Source organism: Phyllopteryx taeniolatus, chromosome 7 (genome assembly GCF_024500385.1).
Source record: "Phyllopteryx taeniolatus isolate TA_2022b chromosome 7, UOR_Ptae_1.2, whole genome shotgun sequence".
NCBI classification, from domain to species: domain Eukaryota; kingdom Metazoa; phylum Chordata; class Actinopteri; order Syngnathiformes; family Syngnathidae; genus Phyllopteryx; species Phyllopteryx taeniolatus.
The window spans coordinates 25,075,155-25,096,961 of record NC_084508.1 but is presented as its reverse complement, the minus strand read 5'-3'; the positions used below and the strand labels follow the sequence as shown (position 1 = coordinate 25,096,961).

At 41.4% G+C, this 21,807-nt stretch overlaps 1 protein-coding gene across 3 annotated transcripts in view; it reads left to right on the top strand.

Annotated features, from left to right (window-relative positions):
• ror1 (receptor tyrosine kinase-like orphan receptor 1) overlaps window positions 1-21,807 on the top strand; it is a 131,307-nt gene that overhangs the window by 100,924 nt on the left and 8,576 nt on the right. For all 3 annotated transcript variants that reach the window (XM_061778736.1, XM_061778735.1, XM_061778737.1), the window contains 4 exons: window positions 13,590-13,717; window positions 14,577-14,894; window positions 15,485-15,730; window positions 15,823-16,037. In XM_061778736.1, coding sequence (XP_061634720.1) covers window positions 13,590-13,717; window positions 14,577-14,894; window positions 15,485-15,730; window positions 15,823-16,037 — 907 coding nt within the window. The remainder of the gene's footprint in view (window positions 1-13,589; window positions 13,718-14,576; window positions 14,895-15,484; window positions 15,731-15,822; window positions 16,038-21,807) is intronic.

Genomic DNA, 21,807 nt, shown 5'->3' with positions numbered 1-21,807 from the left:
GGTGGTTTGGTTCTGATTCAAATTGGGCTTTTTTTTCGCCTGTGCCCTTATCCGATTCTATTTTTGCTTGTATGCCTTAAATTCCTTATCAAAGCTATTCATTTAGCTTTGGACATTGTGGGTTTATATTTCATTTTATAATTGCAATCTTGTTTTTGATCAATTATATGATTACTTTAATGGGGTACCTTGTACATGGTTAAATAAATACTCTATGTCATGAGCTTTCTGTACTGTCAATATATTTGCATACTTGGAAACTAAGAACACAACCAACGCACACTAAATGACTGTCATTAACTACCCATCAAAGCTAGTGAAAAGAGATTTATTTTCTTTTGTGACAATAACTGTGAGGCCCATACAACCGTCAGCAGACTGGCAAACCAATTAAACAGTTAAAGCATGAAAGCGCAGGTAATTTGACTTCCTATAGACACCACTGGAGCATGTGTCTCACCCACAGCAGTTCACAAGATGATTGACAAATGAGTTTAAGGGAGTCGTTTCTGAGAAGTACAATCTTGCTCGCAGGTATAAGACAACTATAACGCCTTCAAACGCTTTTCTTTCTTTACAGCTGAGCAGCACTGCTCTTAGATTTGAGGGATTAATAAATGTTGATCTAATCTGTCAGACTCAGCAGTCCTGTCCTGTCTAAACAAAACAATATACAATAAGTAATAATTGTGCCTGCTGAAGATGAATAAAATCAATTGTTCATGGTACATTCAAAGGGCTACTATGCAGCCCTAATAGGTGGTTTGCAAGAGAGATGTTTCTATTCCTGGAAGATTGTCCTCTTTCCCAAGAGAAACACAGGAGAGCTGACAGTGACCATTCTTGATCACCTCCCTTACTAAGGCCCTTCTCCCCCGATTGCTCAGTTTAGATGGGAGGCTAGTTGTAGGAAGAGTGCTGGTGGCTCTAAACGTGTTCCATTTACAGCTGATGGAGGCCACTGTGCTCATTGGGACTTCAAGCAGCAGAAATGTGTCTGTGCCCCTAACCCAGATCTATGCCTTGAGACGATCCTGACTTGGTCTACAAACAGTTCCTTTCACTTCATGTTTGGTTTTTGTTGTGACATGCCCTATCACCTATGGGACCTCATATAGACAGGTGTGTGCCTTTCCAAATCATATGCAGTCAACTGAATTTACCACAGGTGGGCTCCCATTAAGATGTAGAAACAGCTAAAGCGCAGTCAGTAAATTAGCTCGATTATGAGCTCCTTGATAAAGGCTGTAAACACTCATATGTTGTTTTTTGTTTGTTGTTGCTAATATGGGGTGTTGTTTCTATAATTTTGAGGGGAAAATACATGTAATACATTTTGGAATACGTCTGTAACAACGAAATGTGGAAAGTGCTGTAAATAATTGTACTTATTTCTAGGATTTTTTTTTTTTTTTTTTTTTTACGAATTAATCACTAGGCTTCTTTTCCCCATTTACCATATTGGCTTAAAAGTAAATAAGTCTTTGCAACTGTGGAGTAAAGAAAAAATAATAATAATCATTATTTGAAGTGTTTTCATTGAACCTATATTCCCTCACGTATTTTTAGCCTTACTCTCCAAATGACAAAATGTGAATTACTCCTGCCTCTGACATTGCCAGTTACAGATCTTGAAACATGGGTGGCAAAAATATTTTCATCTCCAGGCTGTTTATTGTCAAAACAATGCACTTGTCTTGGTACATTAACTACTCAGTGAACCGCATGTTCAAGGTTGCTGAGAACACAGGCCCAACTGCAAATTGTCTTGAGCTGCAATTTTCTGACAGGCTATTAGATGTTGTGTTAAGATATGCCATTCAGATAAATATAATTTCCAAGTTGTTGCAATGAGGGTTTTTTTTGGGTTCGGGACACAGGAACAGGGAAATGTAGGTTTGAAGCAAGGCCCACACATAGCCGCCCTCTACTGTTGATCATAATAGACTCTTAGCTTTGCGTATGAACTTGCCTGTGTGCTGAATTGAGAGAGTCTGGATTTCGCTTTCACTTCTCTTCACCTCAGTGCCAGTGTCAACACTGCTGTGGTTCTCAGATACCGGCCAGGATTGATGACGATCTGCTGCGCAGCACAGGCGCTGCGGCCGTTTAAACTCGGAGGTCGACGGGCCCACTCACTTTTGGGGGGATGCATTGCTCCTTGGCCACATGCTGATCCACTTGAATATGCCACATCAAACTCATGCAGGGGGCCGGCTACTTTTAATACACTCTGGAATCCTATTAAAAAGTATGGCTCTCATTCTGGATCTCACTGAGATTGTGACCTACTTACCACGAGTACTACAGTGGACCCCCGCTATGTGTATAATTGATGGCCATAAGAATTACATTGATTGATTGATTGATTTTTTAAAATCTTGAATAAGTGGGGATAAACCGCCAATAAGCGTTTTCTGGATTCATTTCCCCTCCCCAAAAAAGAAAAAAAAATAATAATAATAATTCTTTAAAAAAAAGTAATTGGAAAAAAGGTACAGAAATTGGAAAAAAAAAACAACATGGGTGCTGAACCACGAGTATTCAGGTTTCCACTGTACTACTACTACTTCTACTACTACTACTACTATTGTTTTGTTTGCAGGATCCCTACTATTGCAAGCAATATTGTAATGTAATTGATGAAATGAAAATACACTTCTAAAGTCAAACAAAATGGCAGCAAGGCTTTTTTTTGACACATATTCAATAGAAAGACCGGCAAACATAACACTGACAGTTTTAACAACTCAGTACTGTATATCATTTAAAAAAATAAATAATACAACCTAAGTAAAAATGAAAAGTAATTCAGCTTCAGTAGCAGTCCACACTTAAGAATCTCCTTTCGTTGCTACCTTCAGCAACTACTTTACTTTGGAGTGTGTGTTACAGCCTGTTTTTTTTTAAATGCTGCTATTGTGGATGGAGATTTTTTTTTTTCCTTTTTCTTTTTTTTTAACACCAGAGCAGGGGGAAATTTGTTTTTTTTTAAAACATCTATGTACGTGTAGATTTCATTTTCAAACGGTGTTTTTTTTTTGTTTTGTTTGTTTTTTAATGTCTTCATATCAACTTCTTTTTATCCTTGTGTGACTATTTAAAAACTGGCATGGGACATGATTCCCATTTGCATTACATCCTTGTCATTTGTTTTTAAGACATGGACTTCTATAGATTTTAGGTATTACAATTAACGGGTAACTTCTTTTTAAAGACAATTAAGAATATTTCGATGTTACTTTAAAATTGCTTGTGCAGTTGATAGACTGGAAGTTATGAGGTTGTTGTTTTTCGATTATTTCCTATGGGGACATTTGTTTTGATTCAGTGTATGTAAGTAATAGTTTAAGGAAAGGGGGTGCTTTTGTGTTTATGTTTGGATTGCTTTAAATTATAAAATGTGAGTGGATGTAGTTCTTGACACGTACAGCCAACCAGTTGGGTCTTTGACACCTCTGCTCTCTCTGTAACACATAGATCGGCTCTCATACCCACGCGCACACACACACGCACACACGTCTGACACACTTGCAGCACCGTCAAATCAGTGCGCACACAGTTACTCTTCCAAACCCTATCTCTCGCACATGTTTGGTTAAGCCCTCGACGGGGCTTAATTGCCGTCTTGTTGTGGATTCTTTTTAGCCCAGCGCTGATTGATTGGGGATCAGAGCCCTAATATGGCTCATAGGGGATAGGCCCTTTGACATGGTCTGGTCCCTGGGCGCCAGTACTATTTGAAACGAGAGATCCTAGCAGAACTCCCCCTACCACAAGCCTGGATGCCTCCTACTTTATTTCTTGAAGCATCACACGCTTAGAGGCTGGTTTGTATGAACACATGCATGTGGTCCTGATGGATGTGGTACCTGCTTATACCATAATCAGACGTCATACCAGGCATTAGGTAATAGATGTCTCTCAGTGTGGTGACTTGTGCTCTTAGTTCTGACAGGCCCCACTTCCTGTTTCCTGTTTCCCAGAATTCCAGGTTTCTGTCTGACGGCGATCCCGTTGGCAGGTCTGCTCAAGGTCACGTCTGGTAAAATCTGTGCTTTCAACAAAGTGTGTTCCTGTATGTGTGTGTGGTTTGTTTGAATCATGGTTTCTCCCAACGGGTCACAAGCTTGAAATGGGGTATGCGGTTTTCCCCTGAACTCTGCCCCCTGAACACACACACACTTGGAAAAAAAACATATATGCACAGAAAGTGTTCTTTCTTTGCCCTTGGTGGAGTGTATAAGGGCAGGCGACAAAGTCTACCTTGAGCATTTCAAAGTATAAATAGAGGCTTTTGTTTGCAGAACTCCGATCCCTCAAGTCGGAGCCAGAGGATATTTATTCATTTGTAGAGCTTAACTTCATCAATGCAGCTTGATGTAATGCTTAGTAACCCTCCTTTTGAATCCCCTTTTATCATCTTAGAATTTACTTATACTGGCATCTTTCAAATGGCAGGCACATGATAAAACAATATGATGGGTTGTGATAAGTAAGGGAAAATGTCCAATTTGTTCCTTACGAATTAGTACTATGGTTTAACCATCCGTTGTGCCTGAGCAATGGGACGATTTAATGCATGCTAATTTGAGCATGCATTAAAGTGAGCTCTCACTGAAATGACAGTTAGTAATTGAATTTTGCAACTACTGACCTCTACCACTGAAAATACAGTGCTATATAGTTATAGATTATTCCTATAAGTTAACAAAAACGATTTTGTTTAGACCATAATTTGATACACTGACGCCGCCATGTTTAGAGAATTCTGGGAATGGCTGTTGTAAAATTGTTATGTTGCTGCTCTCTGCGGAGCTAAGCTAGCCACTTGCGAACAACTTTTATCCTCAGTGAAAAGAGGTAAAAATGCCATACTGCGCCACTTTGGGATGCAATTTGCAATCAGGACGGAATGCAAAAAAGGAGGTAAGCATTCATAGCTTTCCCAAAGAGAGAAAGTTGAGGAAACGGTGGGAGGATGCGGTCGGAAGAGCTGAGCTGCCGAAAGATCCGCGGTTGTTCGAAGCCTTTGCTCGCCCCCAGCTCATGAGAGAGCTCACCGGTGTGTCTGGGTATAAACGACGGCTTAAATCCAATGCAGTGCCGACTATCTTTCCTCACAAGGAGCCTAAACGGCCGCGTGTGGCAAGTGAAAGCCGAGCAAAAAGACGCGAAAGACAGGAGACGCTGGCCGCTTACCTTGATCAGCTCACTTTAGCAGCAGCAGCTGTTGGAAACAAGCCATCGAGTTAGCAGTGAAAAATAGTAAAATTGGTATGCATGTAACTTTACTCTCAGTTATCACTCAATACATTTATGACATCGGGCAAAACGAGCAAGTAGCATGGGCAGCGGCAGAAATGAAACGGAGCTCTTTACAACAGATATTCTCTTTCTCAGTCGCCACTGGCAAACAGTAGCTACAAATACACCACTGAAAATGACCAACTCGAGTTTCTTCACACCCGTCATCTTGCACCTCATTTCTTGTTTGTCCCTCCCGCTCCTCATTTTCCTGATCACACTCTGGCTCGAACTGAAATGGCTGAACAGCGTTCATCGCCGCCAGGGGCTGCTAAAAACTCCGGGCGTCAGGCACATCCCCATTTGACGTCACTACCCGGAGTGCACTGCGACGAAAAAACAATGGCGACCTATTTTGAAATTACGATTTGTAAAAATATTTAAATCTGGACATGATTATCCAAAGTTGTATCATATTGTTATGTTACTCAAGTCGAAAGAGATCATATATACCAAACATGCCATTGCATTCGGTGTTCACTTTAAATCAGTAAAACAGAAAATTGCAACAAATCAATGTTCCTACAAACCTCTGGAAATGTCTCGTGTAGTTTTCTAGTACTGTTATTGTATTGCATCCTTGTTAATAAAACAACAATAACTTAGCTTTTTGCACATTTTTATGCCCGATTACTTTTAAAGCGTCTCAGGGCCCAACTGGTTCGCATATCCGCCCTACAGTTCAGAGGTCGTGGGTTCTAATCAAAGCTCCGACCTTCCTGTGTGGAGTTTGCATGTTCTCCCCATGGTTGCGTGGGTTTTCTCCGGGTATTCCAGTTTCCTGCACCATTCCAAAAATGTGCATGTTCGGTTCATTCAAGACTGTAAATTGTCCTTCGGTGTGAATGTGAGTGTGAATGGTTGCTTGTCTATATATGTGCCCTGTGATTGGCTAGCAACCAGTCCAGGGTGTACCCCGAAGTCAGCTGGGATTGGCTCCAGCACACCCGCGACTCAAGTGAGGATAACCAGTGCAGATAAAGGATGGATTATCAGTTTTACCACACAATTTTTTTTTCTTGGACCCTCAAACCTCCAGACTGTACCAGTCCATTTCTGTTGATTTACGATTTAGGCATCTGTGTGTGCCTTTTTTTTTTCCCCCCCATGATTTCACCCACTTTAATGAGGTGCTGTCCCTTGACCAAAATAATCTGTAATAAAATAATGCAGACAACACAGCAGTGCCCAAGCACTGGCCAAGGGTTTGATTTGGAAGGCCATGTTCTAGTACGTAACAATTTTCACCTGAAAACCATGATGTACAATACTGACTACAATTTTGGTCAATTAAAAAAAAAAAAAAAACATTCAAAAGCTTTGCTGAAGTATCCCTCCATTTATCCTTTAATCAATTGTTTATTTTTTTGTCTGCAGGCCTTCAAAGTAGAGTGTGTTAGGAAATATTATTTATGGGCTCCACATTATGACGCCGAATCCCTTCGCCATCCTAAATGTTTTAGTAACTGTAAATCACTGACATCAAGAAATATTTCAGGTTGCTGGTGTTCAGACGTGTGTGTTCTTGTTCTCTCAGCACCGTCAGTTACCAGTCAGCCAAAACATGTGTACTCCCGTCTTTGTACACGGTGTCTGCTTTTTTACATGCAGATTGAGCTGTGTGATGGGAGTAATAATTCTGTCATAAATCATGCAGAAAAACCTTTCTGTATGATTTACTTCAAGTAGTGAGGTAGAGTGGAAAGTTGACACCATTCCAGGGATAAATTCAAAATATTTTACTGGTTTAGTTTCCATTGAAAGCCTGTTTACTTGCATAGCAATAAACAGATACTTTTATTGGTTGATCTTTTGAAATGATCAATGCTGTTTTAAATTTGTAAGTACAATAAATAATCAACTTCACTGTTTACAATACACAATACCCGTGATACTTTGGAAGTTTTATTATAGCCGTGTCACATGAAAATGCCTTCTCGTTCTTTTCCATAGTTGCTTATTGCTACGCAACCCTACAAATATCACATGGACATATATACACGTACAGCGAGTCCTCTGTTCACACCAGAGATCAGTTCCAGTGACACAGATGTAACCCGATTTTGTGCGTTCTAACCTATGCTTACACAGTAATTCAGTCATGGTTACGGTAAATGTTTGGATAAAGACTAAAATATAAAATAATCAAATCAAAAACAGCAACAAAAGAGAGAAAAAATCCTTACCTTACACCAAGGCTTGGCATGCACACTGGAAGGGGCACCAAAAAGTTAATATCTACAAAACATCGTAGGTCAGGACCATCGTAAACAGAGCACCCACTGTTGCTCCTTTTGATTGTAAACACCAACACTCACTCATGTTGCTGATTGACGCATTCCCTCCCCCACTGGGAACTTTTGATAAAATGCAGTTCTTCTGGGAGAAATTATATCGCTGATGTTAGGCCTTTCCCTACATGCTGCTGGATCACCTTGTTTGTGTTGTTGTTGGAAGTCTTGATCCACAGTGATGTCTGCCAACCTATGAGGACAAATTCCCCCCAAAAAGTAACGCATACTTGATCAAGCTGGCTGAGTAAATCTGCCACACAAACTACTAGTGCTTACATCCTTTACCCCAAATTCTTCATACAGAGGGAGATTGATGTCTTTTACATTTTTGGGCACAACAAACTTTGGATTGTGTGGAACATATCGTCTACGGGAAGTGTACGCAAACTGTACTTTGCTGAGGCAGACATACAGTAGATACCACAGCTATCGGGAGAGGCCAGGACAGATTCCTGCGCCAGTGTCACACAACTACAACAACTGAACTGGAATGTCTGCCATAGTTTTGTGACAGCAACTTTCATCAGAGACTTGCCTCAACTTCCTGTACCACCATGATACTAAAACCACTTTTCCACCCATCTGTACAGTTTCGTTTGTGCTTTACCACCATACAGTTTGTGACGATGATCTACGTTGGTTTTCCACTGTAGGATGTGTAAGCCACATGACTATAATTGCCTCACCAACTAAAATAGCTTGGCATAATTTCCGTCAGTGAATACAATATTGTTGAGATGTGGTACAGTGCTGCTCATTGATGTCGTTAAACAAGACGTGGTTTTGGCTCATTTTGTATTCTTATCATTCCGTGCCTGCTGTCTCAGTTGCACTCAAATATTGAACAAGTTTAACGTTTACGATTGTCTGCCCCGAAAGTTTTCCTAGCACAGGGGTGGGCAATTAATTGTCCGAAGGGGGCACATGTTCTATAATCATTGTGATCATTCCCCTCCATCCGTTATAAATGAACAGAATGACTTGAGTTGCAGTAATGCAGTGTTGTATTTTGAAGTGATGGCAGAAGTAAATGTGTTAGTGTTCCAGCGAGCAAGCGGGTCGCAAGGGTGGGGAGCGGTAATCAGGACTGAAGCACAGTACGTACGGGACGTCTGGCCTTTGAGCATGCCCTTGCTTCAACCCGAGTACGTTCAGACATTTGCAATTGACAACTGAAATGTGAATGGAACAGAATGGAGCTGTACTGCTTGGTGGAAACATTTAGACTGAGTATTCTAATGATAGATTTTATGGATTGTCATGAAATGCAGCTATTCATCAAGTGCCATGATCAAGTCAGACCTCTAATATCAAGTGACAAAACAGCCTGTTGGTCAGTCTCCAAATAGCTGAAGAACTAGCCATTCCTCTCCTCACTTCAGTTGCCTCTTGTTTCCTGCATCTGCCAGTGGACACTAAATCTCTTGGTTCTTCGCTGACAGAAGCCTCTTTTATTGCATTCAGTCAGCAGTAGTAACACGAGGACCCTTTCTTTCTCTATTGTGTTTAACACGGGTGCCTCAGTTGGCCTCGCTCACTGTTCATTCCCAGTGCGGTCATGGGTCATTGGCAGCCACAGACCTCAGTCAGCCTCACTCTCTCGTGACCATTTTAGCTGCCTGTCAGTGAGAGATCATTACGTGCTGCAATCACGTATGTATTCTACATTTCTAATGGAGTTACACCATCTACGCAGTTGGTAATAGGGGTCTAGCCCATGAAATGTCAGTGAACATTTTGTGCAGGAATATAGCATACTTCAAGTCAAACAATTGAAGACAAGTTGGATCCTTTAAAAAGTCACAACCTGCATGTTTCATAGATGAACTTTTAAGTAGCCACAGGGCGCCGTGACAGAATGTCTGGATCGATGGTGTCGTCTGGATCTGAAGCAAATCTCAGAGGTGAATCTTTTCAAGAAGACAAGCAGCACACTGAGGCGCATCCCCAAATCAGCATGTTACACCTTTGGCCTCACGCTGGTTGGCAGCTCATCTCTCTTCACTCAGCACCCACCGCAGCTCCTGGAAACCAACCCTGAAATCATAAATGTTCATCAGGGATCCCCCCTTCGTCTCACATCCCACCTTTTTTTATGTCACCCCGTCCCCATCCCCCATCATCCCACCACTACCCCCAATAGAGAGTGTTGAGTTTCATGTCCCCTGAACCACAAAACGGGAGTCAAACCAATCACTCCAAGTCTCTTTCCAAAATATTATACCCTCACTGCTCATAGTTGCCTGTACTTGATGTGTGATAGTACAAGAAGAGAAACCTGCGGAAATCTGTAAAACATTTCAACCTAAAAACAATGAACACTTAACTACTACTAACTTACTTAGAAATTGACTGCTTTTGTATTTTTTTTATTTTTGAACTGTAGATTGAAATAACCTATAGTTTGTATTTGAGGGGGGCGGGGGGGAAACACATATCTGAGCCTAAATATGATGCTCCACATGTATGAAAAAGTGAACAGGGCATTGTGTTGTATGGTTATACATTTGATTGATTGACATTGATGCCTCAAGGTAGAATAGGTGCTTTCTTGTATGCTGCAGATCATACCTTTTTAGTCGTCAGTTTTCTCCCTATATTTAAATTTTAAGTTCACATGCATTGCTGTTTCATTATTTTATGATACTTTTTAAGTTGTTAATTTCTTCTTTATATGCATTTGTGATGGATTTGTGTTCATTCAAATCTCATCAGTCTAGGTAGTTTTATATCTAATGACCTATACTTTTTGATGACTTGTTTTCTTGCATTCTTTTTTTTTTTTTATTTAATTTTTTTTAATCGCAGTTTTAGAAAGCCTAATAAACGTGTCGTCAACCTGCTCGGTGTATTTCATAAATCACGCATTGTGTCTGCACTTTCACCGGCGCCACCCAGGTGTCCATATGGACGTGAGTCAGAGCGGTGCTGCAAGAAAAACACGGCCGCTAACAGAGGGCTTCCCTCAATAAATAATGAGGTTGGAATTTTTTTTTATTGAACAATGAATCAGTGTCTTCAAATTTGTATTTAGGGTTATGTGGTGAGTCTAGTCTTTCTTTTAGTATTGATCTGGATCATAGATCGTGCATGATGTTTCCCCCATGTCCTTGGCACTGCTGTATGAAATAAAAGGCTTTGAATAGCTACTAACTACATACTGTATAATAGCGTATACCAACCACACTTGATGGGCCTTGCTTGGGATACAGTGCACATACAATTTGATTAATGCACATAGACGGTTTTCAGATGGCTGTGTCTTCATTTTGTCTTTCCAACGTCAGTGGACAGGACTCTTTAAAGTAGCAGTAGGAACTTTTGAATTGAATCTGCTCCAGGACTCACCTCACTGTTATAACTTTTAAGCTCCTGTGGTGTATACAAATTGAACCCTCAAAACATGCTTAGCTAATCCATAAAGGTAGGATCATTAGCAAGACGAGGCTTTTATTGAAATGCTGGAAAAATAAATATAATAGGAAGCAGAAAGGGTATCGTGATCATCGAAATGGTTTGCACGTAAAATGGACAATGACCCGAAGAATACTGCCAAACTGGTTACAAAGTGACTTAAGGTTAACAAAGTCAAAGTTCTGGAGTTGCCATCCCAAAGCCCTGATCTCAATCATTTTGAAAATGTATGGGCTGACCTGAAAATGCATGTGCAAGCAAGGTGGCCTACAAATTTGGCTCAGTTAAACCAGTTCTGTCAGGAGGAAACGGCCAAATTCCTGCCAACTATTGTGGGAAGCTTGTGGAAGGACATCAAAAATGTTTTTTTTTTTTTTTTTTTATATATATAAATCCTCTCATTAGTCTAGTATTTAGCAAATACAAAGAATTTCGGCAATCCTAATTGACCTAAAACAGGACAACTTTCGTCTGATTTCATGTCAGTCAGTGAGGGGGGGGAAAAGTTTGATATAGTGTAATTAAACTTCTGGTTTCAACTACTGCATGTGTAAGGTTAATTGTAGACGCTAATTTGTCCATAGGTGTGAATGGATGTTTGTCTATGTGTCCTGCATTTGCCTGGCCTCTCGCACAAGACCAGCTGGGGTAGGTTCCAGGTCACCCGCGAGCCTAATGAGGACAGGCACTATAGAAAATGGATCGTTGGCGGAACCGGAGAGGGGTCAACTTTTGGACATGGCTGTTTCGTTTGAAGCTGTTTGGCTTGGCTGCGGTTACATTTTCCTGGTAGGACTCAGGCTGCACTGTGGTGAATGGTATGCTTGAACATATTATTTGCGTGTCTGTGGCAAAAATGTTGCAGCGGACGTATGTCTTTTATCTTCAATGACGCACACTAAAACTGACCTCCTGGCTGCCTGAATAAATAAAGCAATGTTTTAGCCAAAGTCCATTTCAACAGTAACAGCCCAACCAATCAAAATTCTAAAATACTTTTCTGCATGATTCCTTGTCACACTGTACCCTGCCAATGATGATTTACACCTACACAGATGAAACTTGTTTCTAAAGGAAAAGGTCTGAAGATGTAGCTTGATGAAAAAATGCTAATCCATCCATTGGCAACCACGGCTTTCTGAATAGAGTGAAATTATATAGGGATGAAATCACGTTAAACCACGTGTAAAAGTAATATTATTATGTTGCTGTGGTCATAGTTTAGTGTGTTTTGGTTCTATGTGTCTGAAACGTCCATTTAAATATGTCTGGATGTGGGGGACACATGGAGAGAGATGACCTTGACCCCTCAGTCACTTAACACTCCTCAGAGAGAGGGAACCTCATGACCCCATGCTCACTCCATGATGCCCTCATAATTTAGTGTGGCTGTGTGTGTGTGTGTGCGCGCGTATATTTTGCATCCTTGAAACATTAGATTGCCCTTCTTTGCCATTTGTGGGGAAATTAGTATAGTTTGCACAGAACTTTCAAACTTTCCCTAACTCCCACCAGTATGGATGCAGACACCATCAGGTAACAAAAAGCATTAATGCAGGTAGCAATTTAAATTAAGTGTACAGTGCACTGCTTTCTTTAATTTAAGAGCCCTGCAATTAATTATGTTCGTTTTTGTTGATTGTGTTTCAGAGGAGGTTTACTCATAATCGTACAGTAAGTCTGGAGTCTGATAATTTTTTTGAAACTCCAATAAAACTGAACTCATTTTTGTGATGGGAGATTTATTGCAGAGCTGTAGAACAGAAATAGGTTTAAATATGTGTGGGTCCATGAGGTTTTTTTTTTTCAGTCAGCCAATAGCTACAATATGTTTCTGTGGTGTGTGTGTGTGTGTGGGGTGGGGGGCATACACAACATCATCACGCCCTATCCTCATATATTGCCTGGTCTTAAGGTCCCATATGGCACGATTTAGAGCACATGACTCTGTGATCTCACACCAAGGGAATATTCAGCATGTGGCTTTTTGTGTGGCGTGTCCTTGCACAGTTCCATTTATGAGGACCAATTTTCGATTTTCATAGTGTTGATTTTCTGGGTCTCATTTGGATGAAAACAAAAAAATGCGGGAAGGGGTTTGAAAGAAAAGTGAATATGCAGCTAAAGTTGCATATATTTAGTCATGAAAATATCATCACTACTTCCCTTCCCCCATCTCTCCTTGGTACCTAAGTTCCAAATAAGGCCTCAATAAGGGTATCTCAGTGCCATGAAATGAAATCAATCCAAACACGCAAACATGAATTCTTCATGTAGTTTACACCTTGGAGTGTTTTAGGGCTGTGGCTTTTGACTTGAATGGAACTTGATTAAGACCTGCAGGGAGACCAAACGTTTGGCTGAGCATACAATAGCTGCTTTTATTCTTCATTCACAGGGGGACCTCTAGTGCCTTAAACTTGTATTGTAACATGGTGGCGCACATGCATCTGCAGAGTTCGTGTTATTTTGTCAGTAGTACAAAGATCCCAGTTACAGTGTTCTTGTTGCAAAACGGATCTTTGAATATAAATTTCAGAGATGTTCTTAAATTTGTCTGTTTGTATTTTTCAGGGAGGATTTTGACGAGGAGGGGTTCTGCCAGCCGTACAGAGGCATTGCATGTGCCCGCTTCATCGGTAACCGCAGCATCTTTGTTGACTCGTTGCAGATGCAGGGTGAGATCGAGACCCAGATAACAGGTGAGATACACATGACACCTCTAGCACATCTCAATTCTTACATAAAGTATATTTTCTTACAGTATGTAGCTCCAATAATGTCTTGTTGATGTCACACATAACGTCTTGCATCACTCTACAGGTCATTGTTGGCCTATAAGCAAAATCTTTGTCTGTCACAACTTCCAGTTAATAGAGAATCTTTATAGAATGTTGTTTCTTTACTTGTAGACATTGTGTTTCAATGGGCTTAAATAGAATTTAACTGCGTGTTCAACCCTCTCAACTATTGTCCGGTTCAAATGCAGACATTTTGCGGGGTTAGGTTATGCATATGTTATTGATTCAACTAATGATGTCACCCTCTTATGTGGAACGCGGGGACCACAGACAGCGCAGATTTACGACGCCACGTATTTGTGAGAGGTGTGAAGTAGGATTTAGCTTTTAAGGTGGCAAGAACACTTAGCAGCCTTACATTTCAAGTGGTTTTGAGTCATTTTCAAAGAAATCACTTATTTGCAGATCCTGTGGTTTGGAAAATAGCCAATTTTCCGCATGCACCTTTAATTGCTTGTCCTCTCCCCCAAAGAGCTGCTTTTGTGATAATCCCCACCACAAAGAAGCATGTGTTTGCAGTAACGGCAGTCTAGGAATCATACTCTCACGCATTTAAAACTGCAGGTTTTTATTGTCAGCCGATCACTTTGATCCATCAGGCATGTGCACAGTTAACAGTATGAGTATTTGTGTTTTCCTAAATGCTGTGTGTCTGTGAATAAATTATTGACTGTAAAAATAAAAATGAAAGAGAGCGCGAGGGACACTGAGACTATGTACTTGTATCTATGTTACTGACTTTGCCCACTTTGGTCCCCAGCGGCCTTCACCATGATCGGCACATCCAACCATCTCTCCGATCGCTGCTCGCAGTTTGCCATCCCATCCCTCTGCCACTTCGCCTTCCCGACCTGCGACCGCAGTTCAGGTGCTGACAAACCCCGGGACCTGTGCAAGGATGAATGTGAGATCCTGGAGAATGACTTGTGCAAGACGGAGTACATCATCGCCCGCTCGAACCCGATCATACTGAAAAGACTGAAGTTGCCTAACTGTGAGGATCTGGCAGCCTCAGACAGTCTTGAGGCAGCCAATTGTCTTAGGATCGGCATCCCCATGGCGGAGCCAATTAACAAAAGTAAGGCACTTCTGATTCCTAAAAGTGCAACAACAGGTGCATCTGCACAATCTAAAGCCCAACGTAATAAGGCACTGCTAAAGATGTGTAAATGTCAAAGTGTGTTTATTGTTGTGGTTGTAGTTTTCAGCGATGTCAAAATGCACTGCGTCATACTGAGTGGTGGCTCTAATATTTTAGAGGGGAATGTCAGTCCCTTCATTTATTGATCTTGCATTACTAAACCAAACTGAAGAAATCAATCGTCGATTTGTCGCAGAATCGACCATTGGGAGGTTGTGTCAACAGCATACAGTACATTTGTCTATTCCTTGTTTTTAATCTTCTTGTTTGTATGCAAATTTTTCAAATCTCAACTCATTTGGTTTTGTTTGATTTTTATTTAAAGGTATTCTTCCAAGGATATCAAATTTAGTGACAATCCACTTTCCAAAGGGGATGGATGAATAAATGACTAATCTCAATTGGCTTTTAGCTCTCTTAAAGGAGAACTCCACATATCTTGCTAACAGTTTTACTTGGAGTATGAATGTAAACTTAAACATGGAGACTGAGTCCATTGTAATATCTTCTTCTTTGCTCTTCATCAGATCACAAATGTTACAACAGCAGCGGATCAGAATACCGCGGCACCATCAGTATGACCAGGTCAGGCCGTCAGTGTCAACCGTGGAACTCCCAGTATCCTCACAGCCACAACTTTCTGGCTGTCCGCTACCTGGAACTCAACGGGGGTCATTCGTACTGCCGCAACCCAGGAAACAAACACGAGGCTCCCTGGTGCTTCACACTGGACGAGGGGGTGCGCATGGAGCTCTGTGACATACCCATCTGTGGTGAGGCCATGTTTTTCATAAATTCTTACTCAAAATATTGATTACAGTCAACGCTTATGATTTTATTTCGCTCTGTCCCTCATTTCCGGTAGACTATAAGGAGAAGTCTGGTGGCGGCAACATGGAGATCTTGTACATTCTGGTTCCAAGTGTGGCCATCCCATTGGCCATTGCGCTGCTTTTTTTCTTCATTTGTGTGTGCCGCAACAACCAGAAGTCTGCCAGGCCACCCGTGCCTCGCCAGCCCAAACCGGTCCGTGGGCAAAACGTTGAGATGTCCATGATCACAACCACATACAAGCCAAAGGTAAGTCACATCCTAAAATTGACATGAGCCCTGAATTAACATGAAAGTATATTTGTACTTTACTCATCCTACTTCCATTTCTTTTAGTTTTGCCCCATTTCTCTTTGCATATAAATCTGGATATTTATTGAAAATGCTGTCAGACAAAACAAAGAGAAAAGAGATGACAGAGCAAAAAAAAATAAATACTCTCCCATGTCAGAAAAGCCGCAACGCGCTTTACTGGCTGTGATGATTCTCCCGTCCACTTCAGTCTGTCATTTACGCTTGCCAGATACGCTCTCTGAGTGGAGTAACCCTAAAATGGGAACCTTTTTTATTGTCTCCCTCAAAATGTCCATGTTAAAGTGACACTGTGCCACAAAAAGAGTTGGGGACCACTGATCTAGCCAGAGCACCGTCGCAGGCACACCCTGACGGAGCACCAAACATGCAGTGAATCTTAAGCACAGCCTTCTGATTGAATTACTTTTAATGGCTTCATTTCAAAGAGATTAAAAAAATGCTCTCCTTCAAAGTCTAGCTAATTGTGGCCAGAGCGGTCTGCAGATTACAACTGGTCAACGAAAATCTGCTGCTGTCAGATATTTTCAAATTTCACGGATTTAAATGACATTCACAAGTCTCAGGAAAAATTCACATTTCTATGGTTTGAAGCCCGCCTCAGCTTCCCAGTTTACTCGTGGTGGGTGTGTCAGAAGTCTGGGTGGGAGAATGTGCACGGAAGTGTGCAAGCCCAAAAAACAACTTATGCACAAATGAGAGAATATAGCGCTTAGTTTTGGCCTAACTCTCTCCAAACTAATCTAAAGAAACAACAACATAAAATGTTTGACTTGACCTCATATGACATTTTTTGTCTAGCAGTTCCATGCAATTGTGTTTATTCTGTGTACGAGAATATCACGAAAATAAAGGCATCATTTTGAGAGAGGAAAATCTCAAAGATGGGACTTTTCCTGAGGCATATGAAATCACCTCTTTTGCTGAATTAATATGACACTAGTATTCTCATATGACAGGTCTCTAGAGGAAAAACAAGCAGCCACTGGTTAGTCTTTTGTTAGTCACTTTCATAATTCCGACTTTGTTCTTGTAAAATGACAACATCCATCAATCCATTTTCTGAGCCGCTTCTCCTCACTAGGGTCGCGGGCGTGCTGGAGCCTATCCCAGCTGTCATCGGGCAGGAGGCGGGGTACACCCTGAACTGGTTGCCAGCCAATCGCAGGGCACATACAAACGAACGACCATTCGCACTCACAGTCACACCTACGGGCGATTTAGAGTCTCCGATTAATGCATGTTTTTTGGGATGTGGGAGGAAACCGGAGTGCCCGGAGAAAACCCACGCAGGCACGGGGAGAACATGCAAACTCCACACAGGCGGGGCCGGGGATTGAACTCGGGTCCTCAGAAATGTGAGGCTGACGCTCTAACCAGTCGTCCACCGTGCCGCCATGACAACATTACTCTATTAAAAGATATTACTTTTTCTCTGATATTGCAATCTTATTCTCATAACTTGATCTTCAGTAACAGTTTAACAAGATGATTGTCACCTTATTTACATATACAGGTAAGCATTATGGCCCAAATGGTGGAGATGCTAAGGTTAAAAGTCTAATTTTATTAGTTAAATATGTATCTTCTTGTTGGAAAGTGTGTTAGAGATCTTAATGAAAAAAATATATTAATAATTATATTGATTAATGTTCTTAATAATGCAATCTTTTGCATAATACTAAAGGATCCTGATTGCTTCTAGCAAAATATACAGCATTCTAATCAGCTGTTACTTTTGTCTGTTTCCAGCTAAAAGATACCTATTCACAAAAGTAAAAATTGACTTTAACTCATGATTTACAATGCTTGAAACTAAAATATATGATTAAACAGAAGTTAACATCTCATAGTATAATGCTATTATACTATTATGCTATGTTGTCTCCCTTTCTTCCCTGGGACGACTTGGCTTCTGTGCAGAATCATGCAGGGGTCAATGCCTGTGACAAACCACTTAGACACACTTACACACAAAATGTGACGGTGTAAGGAGGATCTGAGGCTTTGGGTGGGGTGAAACAAACTTTTAACAAAAAACGTGTGTCACATCACACGCACACTCAGCCCTCCATCACAGCTCGTCCAGGGAGGTCAGGGGTGTCATTACACAACTGGAGAGCGTCTTCAGTCTTTCAGTCAGTCAATTTGAAATTGTGTGACAACGTTCTTTCAAATAAAGTTGCACAAAAATTTCACTGGACGTCTCTCGTGGTTACACGCATAATTTAGTGTTTGATTACTTTAAAGTATCTTAAAAGGTCATAAAATATCTTTATAAAAATAAAAATAGCTACTATGGCAATATTTTCTGTACTGTGATTAAAGCTATTCAATAGCAATATTATCAATTATTATGATTATTAATTGTTTTTAGTCAATACCAGTACGAGTATTTATTGTTGAGTACTCGATAATACAAAGTACCAATACCACATGTACTTTTGATACATATACTTTCAATTAACACAATGAAAGGGGTTGGGCGGTAGGCCAATCACCTGCTCCCGTAAAAACTACGGCTTACAGAAACTGCAATTGCGGTCTAATGTGCCTCATGGCACTGAAAAAGCAAAAAGAAACACACAATGAAAGCTGTGAAGGGGGACTTAGTAGATGTAAGATTTTCATTGTTTTCCACTGAAGCCTTCACAGTATCATCCTTTTAACTGCATTCAAATAAACTGCTTGTTTTCCTGTTGGATTTAGCTGTTGTGATTTAGCTTTTGTCGAAATACCCCAAGGATGAAGAATTCTCGAACATTTTCAGAAACAGAATCACTGTTATTTGCCAAGTATGTCAAAAACACACAAGGAATTTGTCTGCGGTAGTTGGAGCCACTCTAGTAAAACAACAGACAGCCAACTGACAGAAAATACTTTTGAGAAATAAAAACATGAAAAAAAAGTACGGAGAGTCACTGAGCAATGAAAGGTTACCGGTAATGTGGTAATGCCAATATTATTTATTTATCTATTTATTGACAATTCTGCAAATAATGCAGTCCTCTAGCAATTTAGAGCAGTTTGAAATGACTAATAGAGCAATAATCTGGTACAGTGACCATTGTGCCAATAGTGCAGAGACTGCAAGAACTTTTAGCAGTTTAAAGTGACTAGTAGTCTTATCTAAACCGTGTCAATTGTGCAAATGGTGCAGATACTTTAAGCACATGAGTGGCCAGTATCGGTCAATAACAGATATGCAAATAGTGCAGAGTGGCGAGACTCCTACAGTGAATTCACGAATAATGTAAAATTGGCCCGACAGAGATGTGACAACAATCTCAACACAAAATTGGCAGCATGTTACAATGGAATTGTAAGTTAACTGTTTGTTTGTAAGTTAACTAATTAATGGAAAGAGGGAAGAAGCTGTTGGAATGTCTGCTTGTTTTAGTTTGCATTGTTCGGTAGCGCCTACCTGAGGGAAGGAGCCAGAAGACGTGGTGATCGGGATGTGGAGGGTCCAAGAGGATTTTGCATGCTCTTGTCTTAGTTTTGACGGCGTGAAAGTCCTCAAGGGTGGGTCGAGGGGTACCGACAATTTTTTCAGCAGTTTTGATTGTCCGTTGCAGTCAGAGTTTGTCCTTTTTTGTGGCAGCACCAAACCAGACTGTGATGGATGCACACAGGACTGATTCGATGACTGCTGTGTAGAACTGCCTCAACAGCTCCTGTGGCAGGCCGTGCTTCCTCACAAGCCGCAGGAAGTACATCCTCTGCTGGGCCTTTTTGAAGATGGAGTTGATGTTGGTCTCCCATTTCAGGTCCTGAGAGACTAATTCCCAGGAACTTGAAGGTCTCGACGGTTGACACATGTCAGTTGAACAGCGTGAGAGGCACCTGTGGCAAAGAATGCATTCTGAAGTCCACGATCATCTCTACAGTCTTGAGGGTGTTCAGCTCCAGGTTGTGTCGGCCGCACAAAAGCTCCAGCTGCTCCACTTCCTGTCGATACGCAGACTCGTCACCGTCTTTGATGAGGCCGAGGGCTGTGGTGTCGTCTGCAAACTTCAGGGGTTTGACAGCCGGGTGTGTTGAGGTGCAGTTGTTCGTGTAGAGAGAGAAGAGCAGCGGAGAAAGGACACATCCTTGGGGCGCCCCAGTGCTGGTGGTGCAAGTGGATGAGTTAGTGTCCCCCAGCCTCACCTGCTGTGTCCTGCCCCTCAGGAAGATGCAAATCCACTGGCAGATGGCAGGTGAGACGCTGAGTTGGAGAAGTTTAGAGGAAAGGAGTTCAGGGATTATGGTGTTGAACGCAGAGCTGAAGTCTACGAACAGGATCCTCGCGTAGGTCTCTTCGCCATTGAGGTATTCTAGGATTTAGTGCAGTCTCATTTTGGCTGCGGCATCCACAGAGCCGTTTGCCTGGTAGGCTAACTCCAGGGGTTCCAGCAGGGAACCTGTGACGCTCTTGAGATGGTCTAGCACAAGGTGTTCAAAGGACACAGATTTCAGGGTGACAGGCCTGTAGTCATTCAGATCCGAGATTGCTGATGGTACCTCGCACAGTTCCAGAGATCTATTGAAGATCTGTGTGAAGACTGTACCGAGCTGGTCCGCGCAGAATTTGAGGGAGGATAGGGACACAAGGTCTCGGTGATCTTTTGTTGTTTGAAGATATGTCTCACATCCTGTTTGTGGATGATCAACGCAGGAGGGGGAGTCAGAGGTGTGATGGTGGTCGGTGGTACGGGTGGGTAGTTGTGGGGTGTGAAAGTCTTCTTTTCAAATCTGCAGTAGATGGTGTTCAAGTCGTCAGCTAGTCCTTTATGGTTCTCTGCTTGGGGGGATGGTCGCTTGTATTTTGTTAGCGCTTGTAATTCACACCAGACTGACTTAGAATCGTTAGCGATTAACTGTTTTGCCAGCTTTTCTGCATAATTTCTCTTTGCAATGTTGATTTCTTTAGTCAGCTGGTTTGTAGCCTAATTATACAGGGCTCTATCCCCACTTTGATTGGCGTCCTCTATAGCCTGGCGAAGTTGCTTAAATTTGGCAGTGAACCACGGCTTGTTGTTAATGAAGGTGCAAAATGTCTTTGTTGGTACACACACATCTTCACAGAAACTGATATAGGATGTGACACAGTCCATATATTCATCTAGGCTGCCAGTTGAAGTTTCAAAGATACTCCAAGTTGTGCCATCTAAACAGTCTTGAAGTTCTAACTTTGATTTATTGGTCCACTTCTTCACTGTTTTCACCACAGGCTTCATACATTTAAGTTTTTCTGTATGTTGGTATTAAGTGAATTAAACAGTGATCCGACGAGCCCAGAGCAGCATGGGCGATAGCATGGTACAGTATGTGTCATTTAGCGTCATATAGCAGTGGTCGAGAATGTTGTTTTCCCTGATAATACAGTCAGTGTGTTGCTTGTATTTAGGGGTTGCGTGGTTGAGTTTAGCTTTGCTAAAGTCCCCAAGAATAATGAGGGGTGAATCTGGGTGATTTTTATTTTTTTTCCAAGTTCATTTACTTGTTCAGTGAGCGTTAGCAGTGCAGCATTTGTTTTCAATTGAGGAAGAATGTAGACACCCGCGAGTATGAATGACGCGAACGGCGAGTAGAATGACTGACTTACACTTCAAAAACAAAGATTCCAAGTCCGGCCTGCAGTATGTATTGAGCTTCGTGACGTCGGTACACCATTTTTTGTTGCTATAGAAGCATATCCCGCCACCTTTTGTTTTCCCCGATA